This window comes from Pristis pectinata, chromosome 1 (assembly GCF_009764475.1).
Source record: "Pristis pectinata isolate sPriPec2 chromosome 1, sPriPec2.1.pri, whole genome shotgun sequence".
Taxonomy (NCBI): Eukaryota; Metazoa; Chordata; class Chondrichthyes; order Rhinopristiformes; family Pristidae; genus Pristis; species Pristis pectinata.
In genome coordinates this window covers 88,282,233-88,303,564 of record NC_067405.1, presented here as the reverse complement: position 1 = coordinate 88,303,564, position 21,332 = coordinate 88,282,233, and the positions used below count along the sequence as shown (strand labels likewise).

The following is a 21,332-nucleotide window of genomic DNA, read 5'->3' as shown; positions in this document are numbered from 1 at the left end:
AGACCTCTGCTCCAGTCTTCATTTTATATGAATGGTCAAATAAGGAGCGTGGGCATTGCTGGTATCATAAGTCATAGAGTAACACAGCACAGAAACTGGCCCTTTGGCCCAACTGATCGATGCCAACCAAGATTCTTTTCTTATCTGGTCCCATTTGTCTGTATTTGGCCCATATCCCTCCAAACCTTTCCTATCCATGTACCTGTCCAAGTGTCTTTTAAATGTTGGTGAGGCAGGTACATTACATTGACCCGGGTTCAAATGTGGCCACTGTCTATAAGGAGTGTGTACGTTCTCCCCGTGACTGTGTGGGTTTCCTCTGGGTGCTCCAGTTTCCTCCCACATTCCAAAGACGTACGGGTTAGGAAGTTGTGGGCATGCTATGTTGGCGCCGGAAGAGTGGCGACACTTGCGGGCTGCCCCAGAACACTCCACGCAAAAAGATGCATTTCACTGTGTGTTTCGATGTACATGTGACTAATAAAAGATATCTTATCTTCTCCGGGCAGCTCATTCCAAATACTGACCACCCTCCGGGTGAAAAGGTTGCCCCTCGGGTTCCTGTTAAATCTCTCCCCTCTCACCTAGTCTCGATGCCCTCTAGTTCATTATACCCCAACCCTGGAATAAAGACTGTGTGCATTCACCCTATCTATGCCCCTCATAATTTTATAAAACCTCTATAAGGTCACCCCTCAATTCTCTTACACTCCAGTGAAAGAAGTCCCAACCTACTGAACCTCTCTCTGTAAGTCAGTCCCTCGAGTCCCGGTAACATCCTCGTAAACCTCCTCTGCACTTTTTCCAGCTTGATGGCATTTTCCCATAGCAGGGTGACCAGAACCGAATACAATAAATGTGGTGACATAGTGAACGTTTATCCCATCACAAGGCACCTCTCTTGATCTTCAAGATAGATGGCACGGTGATGCAGTTAGAGCCGCTGCCTCTTGACTCCAGCGACCCAGGTTTGATCCTGACCTCCAGTGCTGTCTGTCTGGAGTTTGTACGTTCACCCTGTGGCTGCATAGGTTTTCCCTAGGTGCTCTGGTTTCTTCCTGCATCCCAGAGACATGTGGGTTGGTAGATTAATTGGCTGCTGTAGATTATCCCTAGTGTGTAGGTGAGGGGTAGAATTATAGGGGGCGGGGGGAGTCGAAGGGGATGTGGGGAGAATAAAATCGGATCAGTGTAGAATTAGTGTAAATGGGTGGTTGATGGTCAGCACAGAGTCGGTGGGCCAAAGGACCTGTTTCTGTGCTGTACGATTCTATGGCTCTGTTTATTCCATTGCATGGAATTATTCCTTGTGGTTTTTAAGCACTGCAAAAATCAAATCAAGGCTACCCCATGAGCCAGAATCAGGGACTTACTTCTCTCAACTTAAATGTCACCCACTCCTTGATTCTGGCTGCCTTCTCTTCAATTACCTTCGCCTCCTGGCCTCTCAGCTTGTTCTGAGGAAAAAGGAAAATTAAAATGGAGAAGGAGTTTTTCTGTGCATTTGTATAATTTGTCAAAGCAGCAAACTGCACTGTGAACAGGTGAGATCGAACACACACAAGGGCTGCTCAATAGGTAAAATAAATGGCGGCAGTCACACCCAGATGCAATGTAAATATGTAATGCTGCACAAAAATCAATGATGTTAAACATGATTCACTGGTCATCGAACACCTGGTACTGGGAGAGGAGGTAGGAAAATAGCACAGTGGCGCACCAAGTAGAGCCACTGACTCACAGCTCCAGCAGCCCTGGTTCGATTCTGACATCAGACGCTGTATGTGTGGAGTTTGCAAGTTCTCCCTGTGACCGCATGGGTTTCCCCGGGTACTCTGGTTTCCTCCCACATCCCAAAGATGTGTGGGTCGGGAGGCTAATCGGCCGCCCTGGTGCGTAGGTGAGTGGTGGAATTTGGAGTGGAGGTGGCGGGGGGAAGACAGAGTTGATGGCAATGTGGGGAGAATAAAATGGGATTGGTGTAAATGAATGCTCGATGGTCAGTGTGGACTTGATGGGCCAAAGGACCTGTTTCTGTGCTGTCTGACTCTACGTCAATGGCAAGAATAAAATCTTCCCAAGGAAAATGGCGCAGTGCCATCACAGCCAGGCCAGGATATCTAAGCCGAATGCCAAATAGATGGATGGAGTGTTGCCTACAATAGGATCATCATGTATACAGGTGAGGCATGGGTCAGTGCACAGCACTTCCACTCCAAGGGAGATGATTGTGGAAATGAGCCCCACACCAGAGACTTGTGCAGAAGACAGTAGGGTACAATACCTTTTCTGCACTGTTGGAGGTGCAGTGTCTCAAATAATCATTACAGTGGTTCAATTAAAAAAAAAGGTCCTTTGCGATCTTTCCAAGGACGGGGCCAAGTCTTCAGGTGGCGAGCTGAAGGAGGAAGTTGACTTCTCCCTCTTTCATGCACTGAATGAGATACCCTCCCTTCCTCGAAAGCATTACCGAGTAAACTAAAGCAGACCAGATGGTAGAATTATAAAAACAAAGATTTTTTTCTTACAATGAAGATTTGTCAAGGTCTCGCCTGTTCTCCAAACAACCGAAGGGCCGGCTACAATTTGTCGGGTTCGTCTCTGAATGGGAGCTCTCCTGCTAAGGTACCTGCTTGTCCAGCTGTTGCTCCAGCCTCTGAATCACGTCGTCCTTTTCCTGTAGTGTGTTGGTCATCTCATGGTACCTCCTGAGTAAACTATTCTCCGATTCACTGGTCTGGATATTGGCTGCTTTCAGCTTCTCCCTCAGAGCCTGTACCTGATGAGGTATAAATGAAAAGCAAACTTTAGTGGAAGCACTCTACATTGAAAGTGTCACAAAATACAGGTTCTTGTGAATGAAATGATCATGTCGGATGAAGCTATGGAAATCAAGGTTAGCATGTAGCCTAAATAACAAACCGCTGGAGGGACTCAGTGGGTCAGGCAGCACCCGTAGAGGGAAATGGACAGTCTATGCTTCGGGTCGAGACGCCTCATCTGGACCTAATCTGTGTGTAGCCTCCTGGCTATTGAAACCTTGTAACATAATATGATTGGGGAGCAGGGAAAGAAATATGAAGGACCTCGAAATTTTTTCCTCCATCTTGTAGTTAAGTGGATGGGCTCAGACTGGCCTTTGGCATTCAAGAAGCCAGCCTTGAGTCAGTGGGGCAGCACCCTTCCCTCAGTTGGATGGCTGTGGGTTGTGCTCAGAGACTGTGTAAAGTCCAGTGCTGAGGGAATGCCACATTGGTGCTGGTGATCCTTCATTAAACAGAGACCCCTTCTATCCTCCAGTTGGGCACACAAAAGACCCCATGGCACTATGTCAAAAAAGAGCAGAGGATTTCTTTACAGTATCCTGTCACCAACGCATTGAGAGCAGATTACATCATCAGTCTCATTTTGCTGTTCGTGGGATATTGTTGTGCATATCTTAGCTGATGCATTGGCTCAGAATGACCTGAACTGCTCCACAGGACTTTTTTTTAAAAAGGGCAGTGGAAGTTGACATGCGCACAGCAAGATCCCACAATGAGAGCGCGAGCGAGCATATCATGTCTAAGTGCGGCACCTCGGACAGTGCAGCACTGCCTGGGCCCTCCAGCTCCGGCAGGAGACCAGCCCTACTTCATTCCCAGTGATTCATCTCTATGGCCCACTGGAATACCTTCAACGGTGGTTCAGGCATCGGGTAACCGTGAGGGCCTGCAAGGTGTTGCTATGACACTGCAGCCTCCCAGAGGCCCCGCCAGATACGGAGAGGGGTGGGGTCTCCGCAATATTACCAGAGGCCTGCCACACCATTTTATTTACGACGTACAAATGGGACATTTGAGCCGAGAGACCACCTCAGTGTTTAAGCTCCACGAAAGTATCCTTGGTCATCACTACCTCTCACCCAGTCAGCACACTTTTCCTGTCCCTTCTCTTTCCATGATTATCCATCTTCTTGTAGAAGGACCAGTGTTATTTGCGAGCTCCATCCTCTGTGGGAAGAGGCTTTCCCGATATTCCTGGACAGATTCAGTAGGGACCATCCTGCACTGATATCCCTTTATTTTGGGTGAACCAATCAGTGACAACACTTTCCCAACTTCTACCCAATCACAACCCTTTGTAACTTAGTCATTTTTATCCACATCTGCTAAATTCTTCTTGTCAGTCTTCTTCCCAGGGAAGGGGAACTAAAAATGAGAGGGCATGGGTTTAAGGTGAGAGGGGAAAGATTTAAAAGGGACTTGAAGGGAAACTTCTACATGCAGAGGCTGGAGAAGGTAGATGAGGCAGATACAATAACAACATTTAAAAGACATTTGGAGACATGGATAAGAGGGGTTTAGAGGGATATGGGCCAAACGCAGGCAAATGGGACTAGCTTGGTGGGCACCATGGTCGGCATGGATGAATTGGGCCGAAGGGCCTGTTTCCGTGCTGTATTACTCTATGACACTCCTTTGGAGGAAAGAGCTCCAGCCTATTTTGCTTTCCCTGACGTTTATAAGGGTAAAGGATCGGACCAAAGGCACAAATGACCACCCAAGTTTGTTTAAAGTCTGCGCTTAACATCAGCTAAACAAAGCCCATGTTGGCTTGTAACCTGAAGCCATCCATTCTCCCAAGGTCACAGTCCAAAATACCCCTATAACTCCCACACACACAAAAAAACAGGGGATGTTAAATCTGTTTTGCAGACAATAATAGATCAAGGTAGGGGGGCCCCCCTGGTGTTGACACAACACCACACTGTGACGGCAGCCTGCCAAAGACAGGTATTGACACTTATCACACGAGTGTGGGAAAGCCACCTCCATTACCATCCCCCCACCCCTTCTGCCTCAATACACACACAGACAGTCTGAATAATGGGCCTAGCTTCCCTGTTAATTGAGTAAAGTGTCACCCTTGACAACCCAGAAAGCTAATCCTCAGAATTCTTTCCGCCATCCATCCATATGGCTAATGAGGGGTCACAAACCTTTGAAGTTCAACTGGATGTCTCTGGGGCATGGGGTACTGTTTTAAGTTCTTACTCTAGCTCCAGGAGGTATCTGACAAATGATGGGGGGGGAGAGAAGGGGATGGACTGTGGGAATGCAAGGAGGTAATCTGGATCGGAAGTATTGTCTCGACTGCATGGAAGAAATGATTGTGATTTAGACAGTGTAAACACTGAGCCACTATGGATTCTCACCTAGCTACCATTCACTCCAGTGCCATCAGAATCCCAAATCCGGGTCAGATTTCCTCTTGAGCAGGGTTTGAATCAGGGACACCAGCTCTGCTCGGAAGGTCCCACCTAGAGGGTGGCCTGAAAACGGAATGAGCTGACAGAGGAAGTGGTTGAGGCAGGTAGATTAACAACACTTAAACAACACTTGGACAGTACATGGATAGGAAAGGTTTAAAGGGATATGGGCCAAATGGGCATCATTGTCGGCATGGTCCAGTTGGGCCGAAGGGCCTGTTTCCATGTGGTATGACTGTATAATTGCAGGGCTGAGGGGGAGAAGAGCTAATCTCACTACTCTTTCACACCATACTCCAAGACCTGGGAGTCAACACCCCGCTCTGCAATTGGGTCGTTGACTTCCTGATCAACAGGCCGCAATCTACTGATTAGGCAGAACACCTCCGGCACAATTATTCTCTACACTGGTGCCCCACAAGGCTGTGTCCTCAGCCCCCTATTCTACTGCCTATACATTCATGATTGTGTGGCCAGATTCTGCTCTGACTCCATCTACAAGTTTGCAGATGATACCACTGTACTGGGCTGTATCTCAAATAACGATGAGTAAAAGTACACAAAGGAGATAAAGGGCTTAGTAACATGGTATTATGACAACAACCTTTCCCTCCATGTTAGCAAAAGAGCTGGTCATTGACTTCAGGAAGGGAGGCAGTGCACATGCTCCTGTCTACATCAATGGTGCTGAGGTCGAGAGGGTGGAGAGCTTCAAGTTCCTAGAAGCCAAACTCACCAATAGCCTGTCCTGGTCCAACCACGTAGACGCCACTGCCAAGAAAGCTCACCAGTGCCTATACTTCCTCAGGAGGTTAAAGAAATTTGGCATGTCCCAGTCGATCCTTACCAATTTTTATTGATGCACCATAGAAAGCATGTTATCTGGATGCATCATGGCTTTGTACGCAACTGCTCTGCCTGTGATTGCAAGAAACTGCAGAGAGTTGTGGACACAGCTCAGCATATCATGGAAACCAGCCTCTCCTCCCAGGCAGAAGATACAAAAGCCTGAAAGCACGTACCACCAGGCTCAAGGGCAGCTTCTACCCTGCTGTTATAAGACTATTGAATGGTTCCCTTAGACGATAAGATGGACTCTTGACCTCACAATCTACCTCATTATGACCTTGCACCTTATTGTCTGCCTGCACTGCACTTTCTCTGTAGCTGTTACACTTTATTCTGCATTCTGTTATTGTTTTACCCTGTACTACCTCAATGCACTGTGTAATGAATTGATCTGTATGAACTGTATGCAAGACAAGCTTTTCACTGTATCTCGGTACATGTAACAATAATAAACCAATTCCAGTTCAGGGCTAGCACAGCTCCAGCTGGCTCAATGGCCTCCTTCCATCCCTTCCAGGAAAATGGCACTAAATCTCCATTAACCAATGAACAAAAGCATCCAAAGCAAATGGGAAAAGCGCACCTTTTAAAAATGTTGCAAATGTTTTTGCCTCGTTTCCTAGTGTTCTGGAGGTTAACCCCACTCCTGGATTCTCTGGGGTAACTCTAGACAGTAGAGGTCCCAAATTTGAACATTAGCCTCAGGTTGGGTTGCCAAACCTCTGGGTGTGATCTGGAGTCCCAATAGTTGAAAGTTAATCTCCAGGACATTGCTGCAAGCAAGCCAGGAGAGAAGGAACACTACCAGAAGTAAATGGTGTTAACAAAAATTCTTTTGAGTACTTATTAGCGATGAAAATGAGAGGCACGAGGTTGTTTGGTCGACAGTGAAGAACCACTTAATTGGGAGCAGAAGATGCTCAGCAGGTCAGGCAGCATCTGTGGAAAGGGAAACAAGAGTTAACATTTCAGGTCTGGGGTCCATCAGAACTAGGAAAGAGAGAAACATGTTAGTTTACAGAAGCAGAGAAGGTGGGGTAGAATGTTAATGGTTTCTCTTTCCACCGACCCTGCTTGACCTGCTGAATATTTCCAACATTTCCAGCTTTTATTCCAGATTTCCAGCATCATTTGATTTTTATTTAATTGGGAGCATTTCCCAATTAGCCTGGGAGAGAGAGGACACCATGAGGATGGGCAGGCTGGCTGGGCCAATGGCAGGAGAGTGGATGCAGGTCATGTGATGAAACCAGTAATACATCCAATCACAGTGGGCGTTCTTAGCCTCTGGTCCAAGGATCCCGGAAGGTGGCAGCACCTGTGGATAGGGTGGTGAAGAAGGCATACGAGATGCTTGCTTTCATTAGTTGGGGTATAGAATATAATTGCAGGGAGGTCTTGGTTCAACTTTACAAAGCATTGGTTAGGTGACTGCTGGAACATCACATGCATTTCTGATCACCACACTATAGAAACAACGAGATTTCACTGGAGAGGTTGCAGAGGAGATTCACCCGACGCAGACTGGGTGACCGCTTCGTCGTGCACCTTTGCTCCGTCTGCCGCAAAAGCCAGGGTTTCCCGGTGGCCACCCACTTCAATTCCACATCCCTCTCCCGTACTGACATGTCAATCCACGGCCTCCTCTACTGTCACATTGAGGCCAGACGTAGGTTGGAGGAACACCACTTCACATTCCGATTTGGGAGTCTCCAACCTGATGGCCTCAACATCGATTTCTCTAACTCCTGGTAACTCTCCCCCCCACTTCCCTCCCCTTTTTTTTCCCTCCCCTTTTTTTTCCCTCCCCCCTTTGTTTTCCCTCATTCCTGTGGCCCCCTCACCTCTTTTCTTTCCCCTCCCCCACCCTCATGACCTGCCCATCTATTCCCCACCTCCTTCCCTTTATTCCATGGACCACTGCCCTCTCCTACCGGATTCCTCCTTTTTCAGCCCTTCGCCTCTTCTACCTCATCACCTCTCAGCTTCTTGCATCTACTCCCTCCCCCTCTCACCTGGTCTCGCCTATCACCTGCCCGTGTGTGCTCCTCCCCCTCCCCCCACCTTCTTATTCTGGCTTCTGCCCTCTTCCTTCCAGACCTGATGAAGGGTCTTGACCCAAAATGTTGACTGTTTATTACCCTCCATGGATGCTGCCTGACCTGCTGAGTTCCTCCAGCATTTTGTGTGTGTTTCACCAGGATGTTACCAGGAATGGAAAGTTTCAGTCACGAGGAGACACCGGATAGGCTGGGTTTGTTTTCCTTGGAGTAGAGGAGGCTGAGAGAGGCATCCAATGCTGTGAGAGGCATTGATAGGGTAGACACTAAGAAACTTTTCCCGATAGCAGAGGTGTCCAAAAAAAGAGGGCAAAGGTTTAAAGTGAGGAATAAGAGACTTAAGAGGTGATCCCGGTGATTTTTTTCCACCCAGAGCAAGTTGGAATCTGGAACGCGCTGCCTGAGGCAGGTACCCTCACAACATTTAATTAAGCAGACAGACAAGCACTTGGTCCAAAGTCTACAATGCCTTGGCAATTCAAGTACTGGTATAGATGATCGGCAGGGACTTGGTGGGATAAAGGACCCATTCCTGTGCTCTGTGCCATTGATCATGGCGCCGGTTTCATCTTTGGTGCCCTTTGTTGTCGAGTTGCCACCTCGCACTCCAGGTCAAGGCTCAAGCATGGGGGAGCAGCCCATCTACAGAGCCCAGGCCTGAGATCTGCAGGGCAAGAGGGCGGAGAACTGAAGGAAAGATTCTGTTTCAATGTCACCTGTGCAAGAATTGTACTAAGTGCATGAGGTACCCGCGTAGACCTGTACTTGCTTGAGAGGTACCAGTGTGAAACTGCACCACTTGTATGAAGCTCATACCAGGAACACTTCAGCAATCCTTAACCTGAGAGGTGAAGTCAAAGCTGAGTTTATTGTCATATGCCAAAATGTATGTATAGGTGCAGTGAAAAACTTACTTGCAGCAGCATCACAGGCATATAGCATCAGGTATAGCATCAAATAAGCAGCATTTGCAACAAGACTCTACCATGATGGCTGGCCAGATTCTCCTACTCAACCACACACTAGGGACAATTTACAGCAGCAATTAGCCTACCAATCCATGTCGTTGGGACGTGGGAAGAAACAGGAGTATCTGGGGAAAACCCATGTGTTCACAGGGAGAGCAGGCAAACTCCACAGAGGCAGCACCAGAGATCAGGGTTGAACCTGGATCGCTGGAGCTGTGAGGCAGCGGCTCTACCAGCTGCGCCCCTGTGCCGTCCTGGAGTTTAGCAGGATGAAAGATGACCTCCATCAAAAGGCTTGACAGAGGAGATGCTTTGAAGCTGTTACCTCCTGGATGGAGAATCTACGATAAGGGGATTATACCTCTGGACGAGGATGGTTCATTCAAAAACAAGTTGAGCAGCAATTTCTTTACACTAAGACTTGCAAATTGTGCCAGTTCTCCATCCCAGAGTGCTCCGGTCCATTGACTACAATGAAGAATAAGGTTGATTTTCTTGAGGAATCACAGGATATGGGCAATAGGTAGAGATGTTCCACTCTGCTCCTTCAGGATGGTTTGAGAGGCTCCAAGGTTTTATTTTCTTCTAAATTGAGGCTGACACATGCAAGGAGATTGCACAGCTAACCAAGAGGGTGGAGGAGAAAGAGGAACAGAGATGGAGTGGTTCAGGGAGGGAATGAGAGAGCCTTGGACCCACACAGTTGGAGGCATGTTAAACGATGCGAATGTAGACTGCGGGAGAGCACAGGGAGGGTTGTGGGTCAGAGCAGGGTGATTAGTTGAGGAAGGAGCAAGGCCAAGAAGGGATTCAAAAACAAGGAGATTAAACTTGCGAGATGGGGAGGGATGCGATGGGTTAACGGGACCGGGGGAGTTAGCATACAGGCTGTGGAAGTTTGCCTCAGCTGCAGTTTATGTAGAGAGGCAGGGAGAGATGAGGACAGGAGGGGGGTGCTTTAATGAGTGCTGAGGGAGGAAGTGTCCTGCCTGCTTGGGTGGTGGAGGGGGGGGGGTGGGGCGCGGGTGGGGGGGGTGTGGGGAGGGCGGTGGGGAACCTGAGGAGGGGGTGTGGAGGGAAGGCCCTGCTCATTAGCACCAATAACCAATAAAGCGCCTCTTTCTGCCAAATCCTCCACTCCCTTCCTTGCCCCCGGGGCCATACCCAGGCGCGCCCATTGAAGTCAGCCAGTGAACTGTGAAGCAAGGGGCTCCACTGGCCGGGGGTTTAATCATTCATCGGTTGCCGGGGGAGCTGTGGGAACCTTCCCCTGAGCAAGGATCCAGTGCCGGGCTCAGTCACCTTGGTAACGGGCCGGTGCGCTGCAGAATCTGTACACGGCCTGACCACCAAACAGTCTCCACATTACCACACCAGAGGTAGCAGCACCCACACACAGCACTGACAACCACAGGTACACCTTGCACACAGCCCCATAGGACATACTATCTGCTTGCTTACTTATTTAAACAGAGGAGACCATTCAGCCCTCTGGGTCCATGCTAGCTCCTAGCAGAGTAATCTCATCAGTCGCCATTCCTTCTCTCCTTATTTCCCTGTAGCCCTGTCGCTTATAGTTCCCTAATTCTCAACAACTCTTCTTTGATTCTTTGGGGCCATTTACAGTGGGAAGTGGGAGCAAATCCGGGGGGGGGGGGGGGGGGGGAAGCCCACAGGGTCATGGGGAGAACATGCAAAGTCCACGCAGATAGCACCGGTGGTCTGGATCGAACCTGGGTCGCTGGAGCTGTGAGGTAGCGGCACTACTGGCTGTGCTATCGAGGACCACTCTTTGCAGAGATGAACACCATCGCTGGAGATTTACAAAGACACAGAGAGACTGGACAGGTGGATCTGAAACCAAGGACTGAAAGTCAATACAGAAACGCAGGGTGGTGTTACACTGGATGGTGCAACCCAGGACATGGATCAGCTTCCTGAAAAACAGCCCACAACCTCAATGGCTGATTTGTAGATGGAGGAGTAAAAGTAACAGTGCCATGAGGCTCCTGATGGTGAGACCCTGGCCCACAGCAAGTTGGCTCAGCTCCACTGGATAATGGTGAGATGAAGCCAACTCCTCAGCCCCCTGGATTTGGGAACCAGATCAAGAGGAGGAAATCAATTCAGTCCCAATTCCCCAAACTGTGACTCCCATGGGAAGAAAGATAAACTGTAAAATGTTTGCAAGTGCGGGTATTGGTATTGGTTTATTATTGTCACTTGTACCAAGGTACAGTAAAAAAAACTTGTCTTGCATCCCGATCGTACAGATCAATCCATTACACAGTGCAGTTACGTTGAGTTGGTACAGAATGCATTGAGGTAGTACAGGTAAAAACAATAACAGAGTAAAGTGCCACAGCTACAGAGAAAGTGCAGAGTGGAAGGGTGGCTGTGGTAGGGTGGGGAGATGAGAATGTCCCCTGTGAGTGTGTTGTCATGGACTGACTTTGAGACTGGAAGCTGCCCGTGGAGATCAGGTTAGCAGACAGACTCAACCCCTGGTGTGTGCTGAGTTACTTGATGCACAGTAAGCAGGACAGTTCCCATTGCCTCTCGAGCACTGGGACAACGGAGGAGAGCTGATCGTGCAGTTTCCTACTCCTGGCTGGTATTGTATGGAATACTCCGTGCATTATGGAGGGAATCTTAGGTTTAAAAATTCCTTCTTGTAACACCAAGGAAACACTACTGTGCTGTTAAACACAACAGCAATGTTTCGCCCATTACTGGGCCCCTTTGCCTCTGGGGCAGGACTTTCAAAAGCACCAGCACTTCTCTCAGTGCAAAACCCGCCCAGATGATGTCAGCACCAGTGCAACACACAAAATCCAACTCCGGTGTGACCTCCAACCTCGCCGGTCTGAAAGAGGACGCCTTATCACTCACCGAAGAGCCAGGGTGTGCAACCCCCGTTCTCCCTGAAATGGAGCTCTTTGAAGGGTCAAGACTCAAGTCGCGGCCTCCGTCGTCACTGATGGATGACCTCTGCCACAAGGGTGGTAACTCTCAGCTTCTGGACCTCAGGATCATTCCAACGCACAGAGATGGGGGAGTGAAGTGGTGGCTACTTAACTCCATACACAAGGAGAGAACACCATTTACCTCCCTTTCACACTCCAGAGAAGACAGACCAGAACTGGGCATTGCCTGAACTGCAGATCTCCTCAAAGACAGTACTCATGTTGAGTTACTCTTTGCAGAGATCAGCTTGAAAATCCCCTGCCAGGAGACCCTGGCTAACGTCCTGGAAAGTTTTGGTGCCCCTATCACAGAGAACATGCCTCCTGTTGGCATAGGTCTTCACTGGTCTGTCCAGGTCCTACTGACCCCCTGGTAGCACCCTTTCCCCACGCTCTTCCCAGCATCCATTCATTAAGCAGCAGCACTCTCTAGGGGACAGAAGAGTGCTGGTTATAATAAGCAATTCCCCTTTAAGGTTACATCTGTGAGATCATACGATGGAAATCCAGATGGCATGAAGTTGCACAGGGAAACCCAATCAAGTTCTCTGGAACCTCGCAATAGAAGATCAGGACATATGGGGTGACGTACAAGGCTACAATAGACGGTACCTGTTTCTCTGCTGTCTCAGCCCGCTGGTCTGCCTCAATCACTCTTTGTTCCAACTCCTGCATCTGCAAGGACAGAAAGCAAGGATTAACCAATGCCCCAAGTAACAAAAGGAGAGACCCTTTACTCATTTTGGTAACTCTTCCATTAAGTGACTACCCTGGCAATGAGATGCCCAAGTATACAAGATTATGAGAGGCATAGATATGGTAGTCAATATCTTTTCCACATGATAGGGGTATCAAGAACAAGAGAGCATAGGTTTAAGGATGAACTCTTGCTCTCTCAATCTACCTCATCATAGCATTTGCACTTTATTTGTCTAGCCTCACGTTCTCTGTAACTGTAACCCTATATTCTGTATTCTGTTTTCCTTCTACTTCCTCGATGTAATTACGTATGGCATGATCTGTCTGGGTGGCATGCAAAACAAAAAGCTTTTCACTGTATCTCAGTACACCTGACAACAATAAATCAATACCAAGGAAGGAGTTTTAAAGGGGATCTGAGGTTAGATCCTAATACGGAATTAGGATACGGTCCTAATATGGGAAAATGGGATTACTGTAGATGGGCAAAAAGGTTGGCATAGATGTGGTGGGCCGAAGGGCCTGTTTCTATGCTGTACGACTCTATGACTCTACAACTTTAACTCAGCTCTCTTACCAAACACAGAGGTCCATTGTAACTCCACTAGGAACAGGTAAGTTCTCATTGTGAGCTGCACAGATCCCACCAACCGTAATCCACAACCAGGCTCTGGACGGGCAGCTACGATGCCTAGCCAGACCTGGTGAGACTCTTCTTCAAACATGTCAAGTATTATTTATCGAGCTCCTGGACCTTGGCTGTGATTTCAGCCCAGGCCCGAGCGAGGAAGGTTCTGAAGTGAATCGGGACTTGCTGAGAAGCTGGCGAGGTCGAAACGGCTGTTATTTCTTTGAAGGGCCAGGAGGACAAGAAGGTAGGCCCCACAAAGAAAGGTTAGGCTTTTCATTCTTGGGGCCCCGTTACCCTTCTCCTTCCGCCTGGAAATGTTGCATCAAAACTCCACATTTCTGGAGGCCAGTAGCACTGGAGGCCTGCAGTGCAGGCAACTGCTCAGACATGGGTTATGCTGCAGCTTTTGAACTCCTTATCCACCTTCCCAAAACCTCCCCAAAGTGAAGTGGGATGTTATCCCGAAGACTCGCACCACCTGACAAAAAGACCAGAGTTTAAGGGGCGGTACAGTGGCACAGCAGGTAGAGCCACTGCCTCACGGCTCCAGAAACCCGGGTTCAATCCTGAGTTCCGACACTGTCTATGTGGAGGCTGCACGTTCTCTCTGTGACCTTGTGGGGATCCCCCCACCTCCCAAAGATGTGCAGGTCGATAGGTTAATTGGTCACTGTAAATTGCCCCGTGTGTGGGTTGAAAGACGGAATTTAGGGACAGTTGAAGGGAATGTAAAGAGAATAATTAATAAAAGAGATTAGTGTAAATGGGTGCTTGAAGGTTAGCATGGATTTGGTGCGCCGAAGAGCCTGTTTCTGCGCTGTATGACTCTGACTCAAACCCCAGCTACCGACCCGAGGCTGCCCCTCCAACCCCAGCAACCAACCCGAGACCGCCCCCAACCCCTCCAACCAACCCAACACCGCCCCTCCCAACCCCAGCAACCAATCTGACGTTCCCCTGCCCCCATCCTCAGCAACCAATCTGACACAGTCATCTCCCCAAGCAACCAATCTGATGCTGCTCTCCTCCAGTTACCATTTTGCCAATGCCCCTCCCCCTCCTCAGTAACCAATCCGATGCTCCCCTTCCAGAAACCCATCCAACACCATTCCAAAGGAAAATGCTCACGCCTGAATCTGTTGCAATCATAATATTGCTGATGTAGTGGGCAAGGAACACGTTGATGCACAGCACAGACACAATGGGATGAATGGTCTCAGTTTGTGCTGCCTCATTCCATCTGCTAGCAGTCAGCACTGTTGCAACATCTCAGCTCCTAAACATTCTGCCCTCCGTTAGAAGGGTCAAAGGCCTCTCCAGAGAAGTGAGCACTGAAACCTTGGAGGTGTGGCCTTTAGAGCCAGGCTCTCTCAGGTGGATGAGAAAGATCCCATAGCACCAGCTCCGTGAGCTCTCCTGGGGCAAGCTCTGGAATTCCATTCCCTCAGTTTAGGGTGGTAAAGAAGGCATATGGCATGCTTGTCTATAATAGTCAAGGCATTGAGTTCAAGAGCCAGGATGTTACGTTGCAGCTTTACAAAACTCTGGTTAGGCTGCATCTGGAGTACTGCATTCAATTCTGGTCATCCCATTATAGGAAGAGCATGGAGGCTTTGGAGAGGATGCAGAAGAGGTTTCCCTCTAATCCAGGCAGCATCTGGTAATGTGCTATAAGGAGAGGTTGGACAAACTTTGGTTGTTTTCTCTGGAGCAGCGGAGGCTGAGGGGTTTATAAGATTATGAGAGGCACAGATAGCATAGACAGCCAGTATCTTTTCCCCCAGGGTCAAAATATCTAATACTAGGGGGCATGCATTTAAGGTAAGAGGGGGCAAGTTCAAAGGAAATGTGCGGGGCAAGTCTTTTTAAACAGAATTGCGGGGGGGGAGGGGGGTGGGTGCCTGCAATGCGCTGCCAGGGATGGTAGTGGAGGCAAATATGATATAGGTGTTTAAGAGGCTCTTAGATACATGAATATGTAGCGAATGGAGGGATATGGATATCGTGTAGGCAGAAGGGATTAGTTTAGTTAGGCATTTAATTACTAGTTTAATTAGTTCAGCACAACATCATAGGCCAAAAGGACGGTTCCTGTGCTGTACTGTTCTCTACCTCCATCACAGGTGCCTCTTAAAAACAGGCCTCATCCCTAGCTATTGTCAAACCTTGATTGATGATGCTTCTCATTAAAATATTAAAATAAGAGAGTCTTTAACCGTCGACCTGGCCAACATTTATTCCTCATTCAACACCAATGAACTAAAGAAATAAGTCAATGTTTAAACTGCTCTTTGTGGGGATGCACTCTGTAATAAAGGGACAGGGAAGGCCATAGACTACACTTCAAGTGGGGGGGTGAGGGGGGAGAAGCGGGCAGGGCATCAGGAGCCTTGGGCACACAAGAGACTGCAGATGCTGAAATTTGGAGCAACACACAAGATGCTGGAGGAATTCAGTGGGCCAGGCAACATCAATGGAGGGAAATAGACAGTCAACGTTTCGGGTCAATGTCCAGTTGAAGGGTCTCGACCCAAAACATCGACCATCCATTTCCCTCTGTAGATATGCTGCCTGACCCACTGAGTTCCTCCAGCATCTTGTGTGTCGGATCCAGGAGCCTTGGGCTACCTGAGGTGGGGAGCGGTGCTACCCAAGTGCACTTCTAACTAGTCTAAAGCAGCGATCATAACAAGGGTATGGCTGCTGGCTGTAACAAAGCTGCCTGCATCCAGCTGGTGTGTAATTGTAGACTGGAGCCCCAGCTTTCATCCTAAACATGTTCAGAGTGGAAGGGAAACATATGAAATCTTTCACGGTGATTCACTTAAAAGAAAAAACACACACACTAGATGGAGAAAGCGCGAGAGGCTCAGGTTTCATCTATCACCTGTCAGATGTGTGTTAAGCAATTAAACAGCTTGTTTGAACCAACCCCTGGCTCTCTCGCCCCTCCACCCCACCTCCTATTGAGCCCAGGCAGCTTCTGAGGAAGTTGTTAAAGGCACAAAGCAGGTTTCTCTGCTGTGCTGGGGCTTTGAAGCCTTTGGAGCTGTGGGTGGCTGCAGGAGAGATTATATGGTAAACAGGGAGATTTAGGAACATGAGCCCTTTCCCCGGGAAACTCAAGTACCTTCCCATCTGTTTTAAGGATAAGTCAAGCATCTCAATTAAAAACCCAGCTGTCAGCTCACAATCTCTGGACCTGAAACTGCATTAGCTGGTGAGTCACACCAACCCTGCACCCCACCCCCCCCCCCCCCCCCACCTCAGACTACACACACCAGTATTTTTCTGTGCAATCCTATTCTCTCATTCACTGCCTGCCTTTTGGGGTCTTCCCATGCAACAGGAGGGGCTGATTGTTACAATTGTACTGGCGAGGCCATGCCTGGAATACTATGCAGAGTTTTGGTCCCATTAACTAAGGATAAACTGGCACGAAGGCAGTCTGGAAAAATTCACCAAGCTAATTGCTGGGATGAGGGTTGTCCTATCAAGAAGGGCTGAAAATATTGGATCTACAGTAGAATGAGGAGTGATCTTATTGAAGCAAATGCAAATATAGATTAGTTTATTGTCCCATGTACCAAGGTACAGTGAAAAACTTTGTTTTGCATGTCATCCATACAGATCATTTCATCACATTAGTACATTGAGGTAATACAAGGGAAAAGCAATAACAAAATGCAGAATATAATGTTACAGTTACAGAGAAAGTGCAGTGCAGACAGACAATAAGGTGCAAGGCCATGATGAGGTAGATTGTGAGGTCAAGAGTCCATCTTATTGTACAAGGGGACCATTCAATAGTCTTGTAACAGCGGGATAGAAGCTGTCACTGAGACTGGTGCTACGTGCTTTCAGGCTTTTGTATCTTCTGCCCGATGGGAGGGGGAAGAATATCCGGGGTGGGGGGAAGTCTTTGATTATGTTGGCTGCTTTACCAAGGCAGCGAGAAGTATAGACAGAGTCCATGCAGGGAAGAAAATCCTGAAGGAGTATGACAGGGTCAATGTTGAGATGTTTCCACTGGCAGGAGAGTCTTGAATGAGGGAACAAAGTACAAGATCGGGGGTGTTCACTTAAAACCAACATGCATAGGAATTTCTTCTCAGAGGACTGAGAATTCTTGAATTCTCTGCCCCCAGAGGGTTTTGGAGGCTAGATCAACAGAGATATTTATAGAGAAAGGAGGTAATTTTTTTTTGGAAAGATTCAGGAATTGAGGGCTATGGGGAGCTGGAGTTGAGGCCAGTGTAGATCAGCCATGATCATACTGAATGGTAGGGTAGGATTGAGGGGCCGAGTGGCCCACTCCTGCTCCTGTTTTCTTGTGACTCTTGAAGGATTCACAATGTGATCCACTGCTTCCCCCTCCCCACACACGCAGAATCTTTGATGCAACCCGACCTTCCCATGCCAGGTGCTCCATTACCTGACTGCAGCATTCTTGGGTCAGGCAAACAAGTCTTTCTTTCCCACAATTCCAGGAGTTTTATAACTGATACTATTTCATTAATTTTTTGAAAAAGAACCAGTCTAAAAATTCTGGTGTGCATGCAAACTTCTGAGGTTTGAATTTGCACACTGTCCCAGATTGTGTCCAGTGGGTTGTTGAGGATGATTGAAGCTTACCTTGCGATGGAACAGGGATGGGAGTCTGGATTGATTGGGGTCAGAGGGAGAGGGCCGGTGTGGGTGGTGGGGGGGCAGAAAATGATTATTATTAGGTAAGTGAAGGTGGGTGAGAGGGGGTAGAAGAAGGGGTCTTCATCAATGGCCTGGTTCCGAAGCTCAGAAGGTAAAGGGAGGCTTGGGGATGGTTTGAAAGGGTTGGGGGAGATGGGCAAGTCCTGGCTCTTGGGTGGGTTCGGAGCAATGTTGAGGGGTGTCAGCCAGGAGGATACAAGGTAAGGAATTTCTAATGGGGGAGGTGACCCAGAAATGGCTGTTGCTGTATTTTCATTCACATGACACTGAAAAATAAAGTGTTACATGATAAATCGATGTCTCAAAACTCTTTAGTATTACTTTAATGCCAAAATCTTCACGACCTCAGTCCCTCTTCTCCAAAGCCCCTATAATCCAACCAATTTATCCAAGTCTGGTCTCCCTTCCACTCCATTTCATCACTCGCCACTAGTGGCCACGGCTTAAGCTGCTAAGGCCCATGCAGTAAAATTCCCTCCCTACAAGCCTCTCTAATACACTTCTTCCTTTTTGATGCTCCTGCCACTTGGATAACAATTTGATTCCAGCACTGCCTCTCCTATGCTTTTGCTCCCGATTTCCCTCACTGCTGCCTCCTCATTCCTAAGAGAAGATGGTCTTTAAAAGGACCCTTTAATGAGCAACAACAGCTTGCACTTATATAACATCTTTGACACAGTAAAATTCTCAAGGTTCTTCAGCAGATTTTAAACACACAAGTTTGACACCAGGATAATTAACAAGCAGGTTTCCTCCCATATCCCTGAGATGGGAGGGTTGGTAGTTTAATTGACCGCTGTAAATTGCCCCTAGTGTGTAGGTGGGAGTTGCTGAGAAAATGGGAAGAATAGGCTTCAGGAAAAATTAGCGGGGAATGGGATTGTCCTGTGAGCTGGCATAGACTTGACAGACCAAATAGCCTCATTCTATGTCATGAGGAACTCTGGAAAGCAAAACAAAAATCAGGGTTAGGGTTAGTATTGTGTTGAGCAGATGTGACAGGTCACTGGCTCACGTGACTGGAGATAAATTAGGCTCCCTTCTTGGGACAGTGCTCACTGAGTGAAACAAATTGGCGTTGTAAATCCCCCTGACTGCCCATCGCTAAATCACATTGTTCCTTAAAGGAGCCACAGAGCTAAGACATTTCTTCTAATGCTTTCAAGGATTCCAAACTCTTCTTTTATATCCATCCCCCTTTCCTCCCTGCACTTTGGGAATTATTCGCTGTTCCTCTCACTGAAGTCCAGTAACATTGCCCAGTGCCTGATCCTCTCAAAAGAGTGGAGCTGATTGCCTATCGAGCCACAACAACTTCGATTAATATAATAGAAACAGAAAATGCTGGAAGGTCTCAGCAGGTCAAGCAGCATCTGATGAGCTTGGAAAAACTTGGCCAAAGGATAGGTTTTAAAGCACATCTTAGAAGGGGGAGAAAGGTGGACAGGCTGAGGAGGTTTTAAGAGGACAGGCGAGAGGTTCAGTAAACAAGAGTGAATGAAAGACTCCATGCTCCACCTTCCTTTCCTATCAGATTCATCATCTGCAGTCTTTTTGCCTTTAGACCCAATCTTGTGGCTCTCTTTGTAAAGCTGGCAGAGCACTAGCCAGGAACCTGAAGGGGCGGGATAAATGAGTATAAAGAGGCGCTGCCTCAAGAAGGCAACATCCATCAAAGATTCCCACCATCCGGGCCATGCCATCTTCTCACAACTACCAGCAGGCAGGAGGTACAGAAGCCTGAAGTCCCACGCCACCAGGTTCAAGAACAGCTACTTCCCTTCAACCATTCGATTCTTGAACCAACCATCAAAACCCTAATCACTACAGTTTGGCAACACTATGACCACTTTACACTAAAATGGACTTTTGTTTTGTTCTAATCGTGTTCTTTCTTGTAAAAAGTGTGCATAATTTATGTTTAATTTGTGCTTCTCTTGCGCATACTGCTTATCTGATGCTATGTACCTGGGATGCTGCTGCAAGTAAGTTTTTCATTGCATCTGTGCATACATGTACTCGTGCATATGATAATAAACTTGACTTTGAGCAAGAGGGAGCTAAAGATTATTTAAAGCATTGGCCCTCTGTTGAAAACATCACTTGAAATGGGAGGGAGGGAGAGGTAAAGAAAACCTGGAGTCCACCAGATCGGCGGGGGGGGGGCAGGGGGAAGGAAAGAATAATTAGGGCACTGGTGGGTACTTCTGGGACAGGGCAGTTCAAAATCCCTCTGCAATGCTCCAATATCATGTGAGCCCAAAGTAAGAACTGCATCCAGAGTGGGGGTGGTGGGGGGGGGGGGGGGGGGGGGGGCGACACCAAGGGCAGGAAGTACCCGGTCAAATTCACCAAATGACCCGAGAATGCTCTTCATCACATTTCAATCCAGATGAAACAAAGCCAGTTTCCAGGTGCTTAATGCTTAAAAATAAATTAAATCTCTGGGAGTATTTACCTTTTTATCATCTTCTCAGCTGGTCCTGACACATTTACTCCCTCCATTACCCAGGATGCACCCTGGTAAAGGTCAGGAGAGTTTTCTGCTGAATGCAATTTTTATCTTCTCCCTTATTGATGCTGCCTTTTCCATTACTGCTTCATTGGCAGCTTTCTCTCCTCTGGTTGGACAGCTGGGAAGTCCCAGTCATGCCCCCTTGCCTCCTTAGTTCCTAACCAGCCCTACTTCACCTCTGCACACCCTTTCACTATCTCCATGTTATAAAACCTTTTACGTTTCCTTTTCAGTTAGCTCCAAATCCATTCCCATTCTCTCTCCGTTACATTTTTTTCAAACCGCTCCTAGAGTCTTGTTTTCAGTCTGGCAGGGGGGCGGACACCAGAATGAAATACTGGCAGGTCATAGTAAGGCACATTAGGAGAAGAAAATAGCACAAATAAAAAAAAGTGTGAAACAGGGTAAAAGCAAGGCAGCTGGGAGGACCAACTTCCTTTTACAATCTTCCTTTTTCTGCCTCCTTTCAAATCAGATAACATCAGTCAACTAATTCTGGAAACCTTTCTTTTATCCTCATGATAATGTCCTCAAAGCCCATTACTCAATTACTGTTTTGCCAACCAACCAAACCTACCTGGGCCTGATCTCTGAAATTATCGCTCTGCCATCTCATTAATTTTATGCAGGTCTATTCTCTCAGCTTTCTTGCAGCTATTTTATGACCATCCTTCCTCAAGTGC

The 21,332-nt window shown here is 47.8% G+C and overlaps 1 protein-coding gene across 2 annotated transcripts in view; it reads right to left on the bottom strand.

Annotated features, from left to right (window-relative positions):
- Positions 1–21,332, bottom strand: part of plekhh1 (pleckstrin homology domain containing, family H (with MyTH4 domain) member 1) — a 130,323-nt gene that overhangs the window by 83,020 nt on the left and 25,971 nt on the right. The window contains exons 2-5 of one of the 2 annotated variants that reach the window (XM_052020207.1): positions 12,707–12,769; positions 5,198–5,314; positions 2,630–2,779; positions 1,374–1,457 (exon numbers count right to left, since the gene is read on the bottom strand). In XM_052020207.1, coding sequence (XP_051876167.1) covers positions 1,374–1,457; positions 2,630–2,695 — 150 coding nt within the window. In that variant the 5' untranslated portion in view covers positions 2,696–2,779; positions 5,198–5,314; positions 12,707–12,769. The remainder of the gene's footprint in view (positions 1–1,373; positions 1,458–2,629; positions 2,780–5,197; positions 5,315–12,706; positions 12,770–21,332) is intronic. The other variant, XM_052020199.1, reaches the window with a different exon arrangement.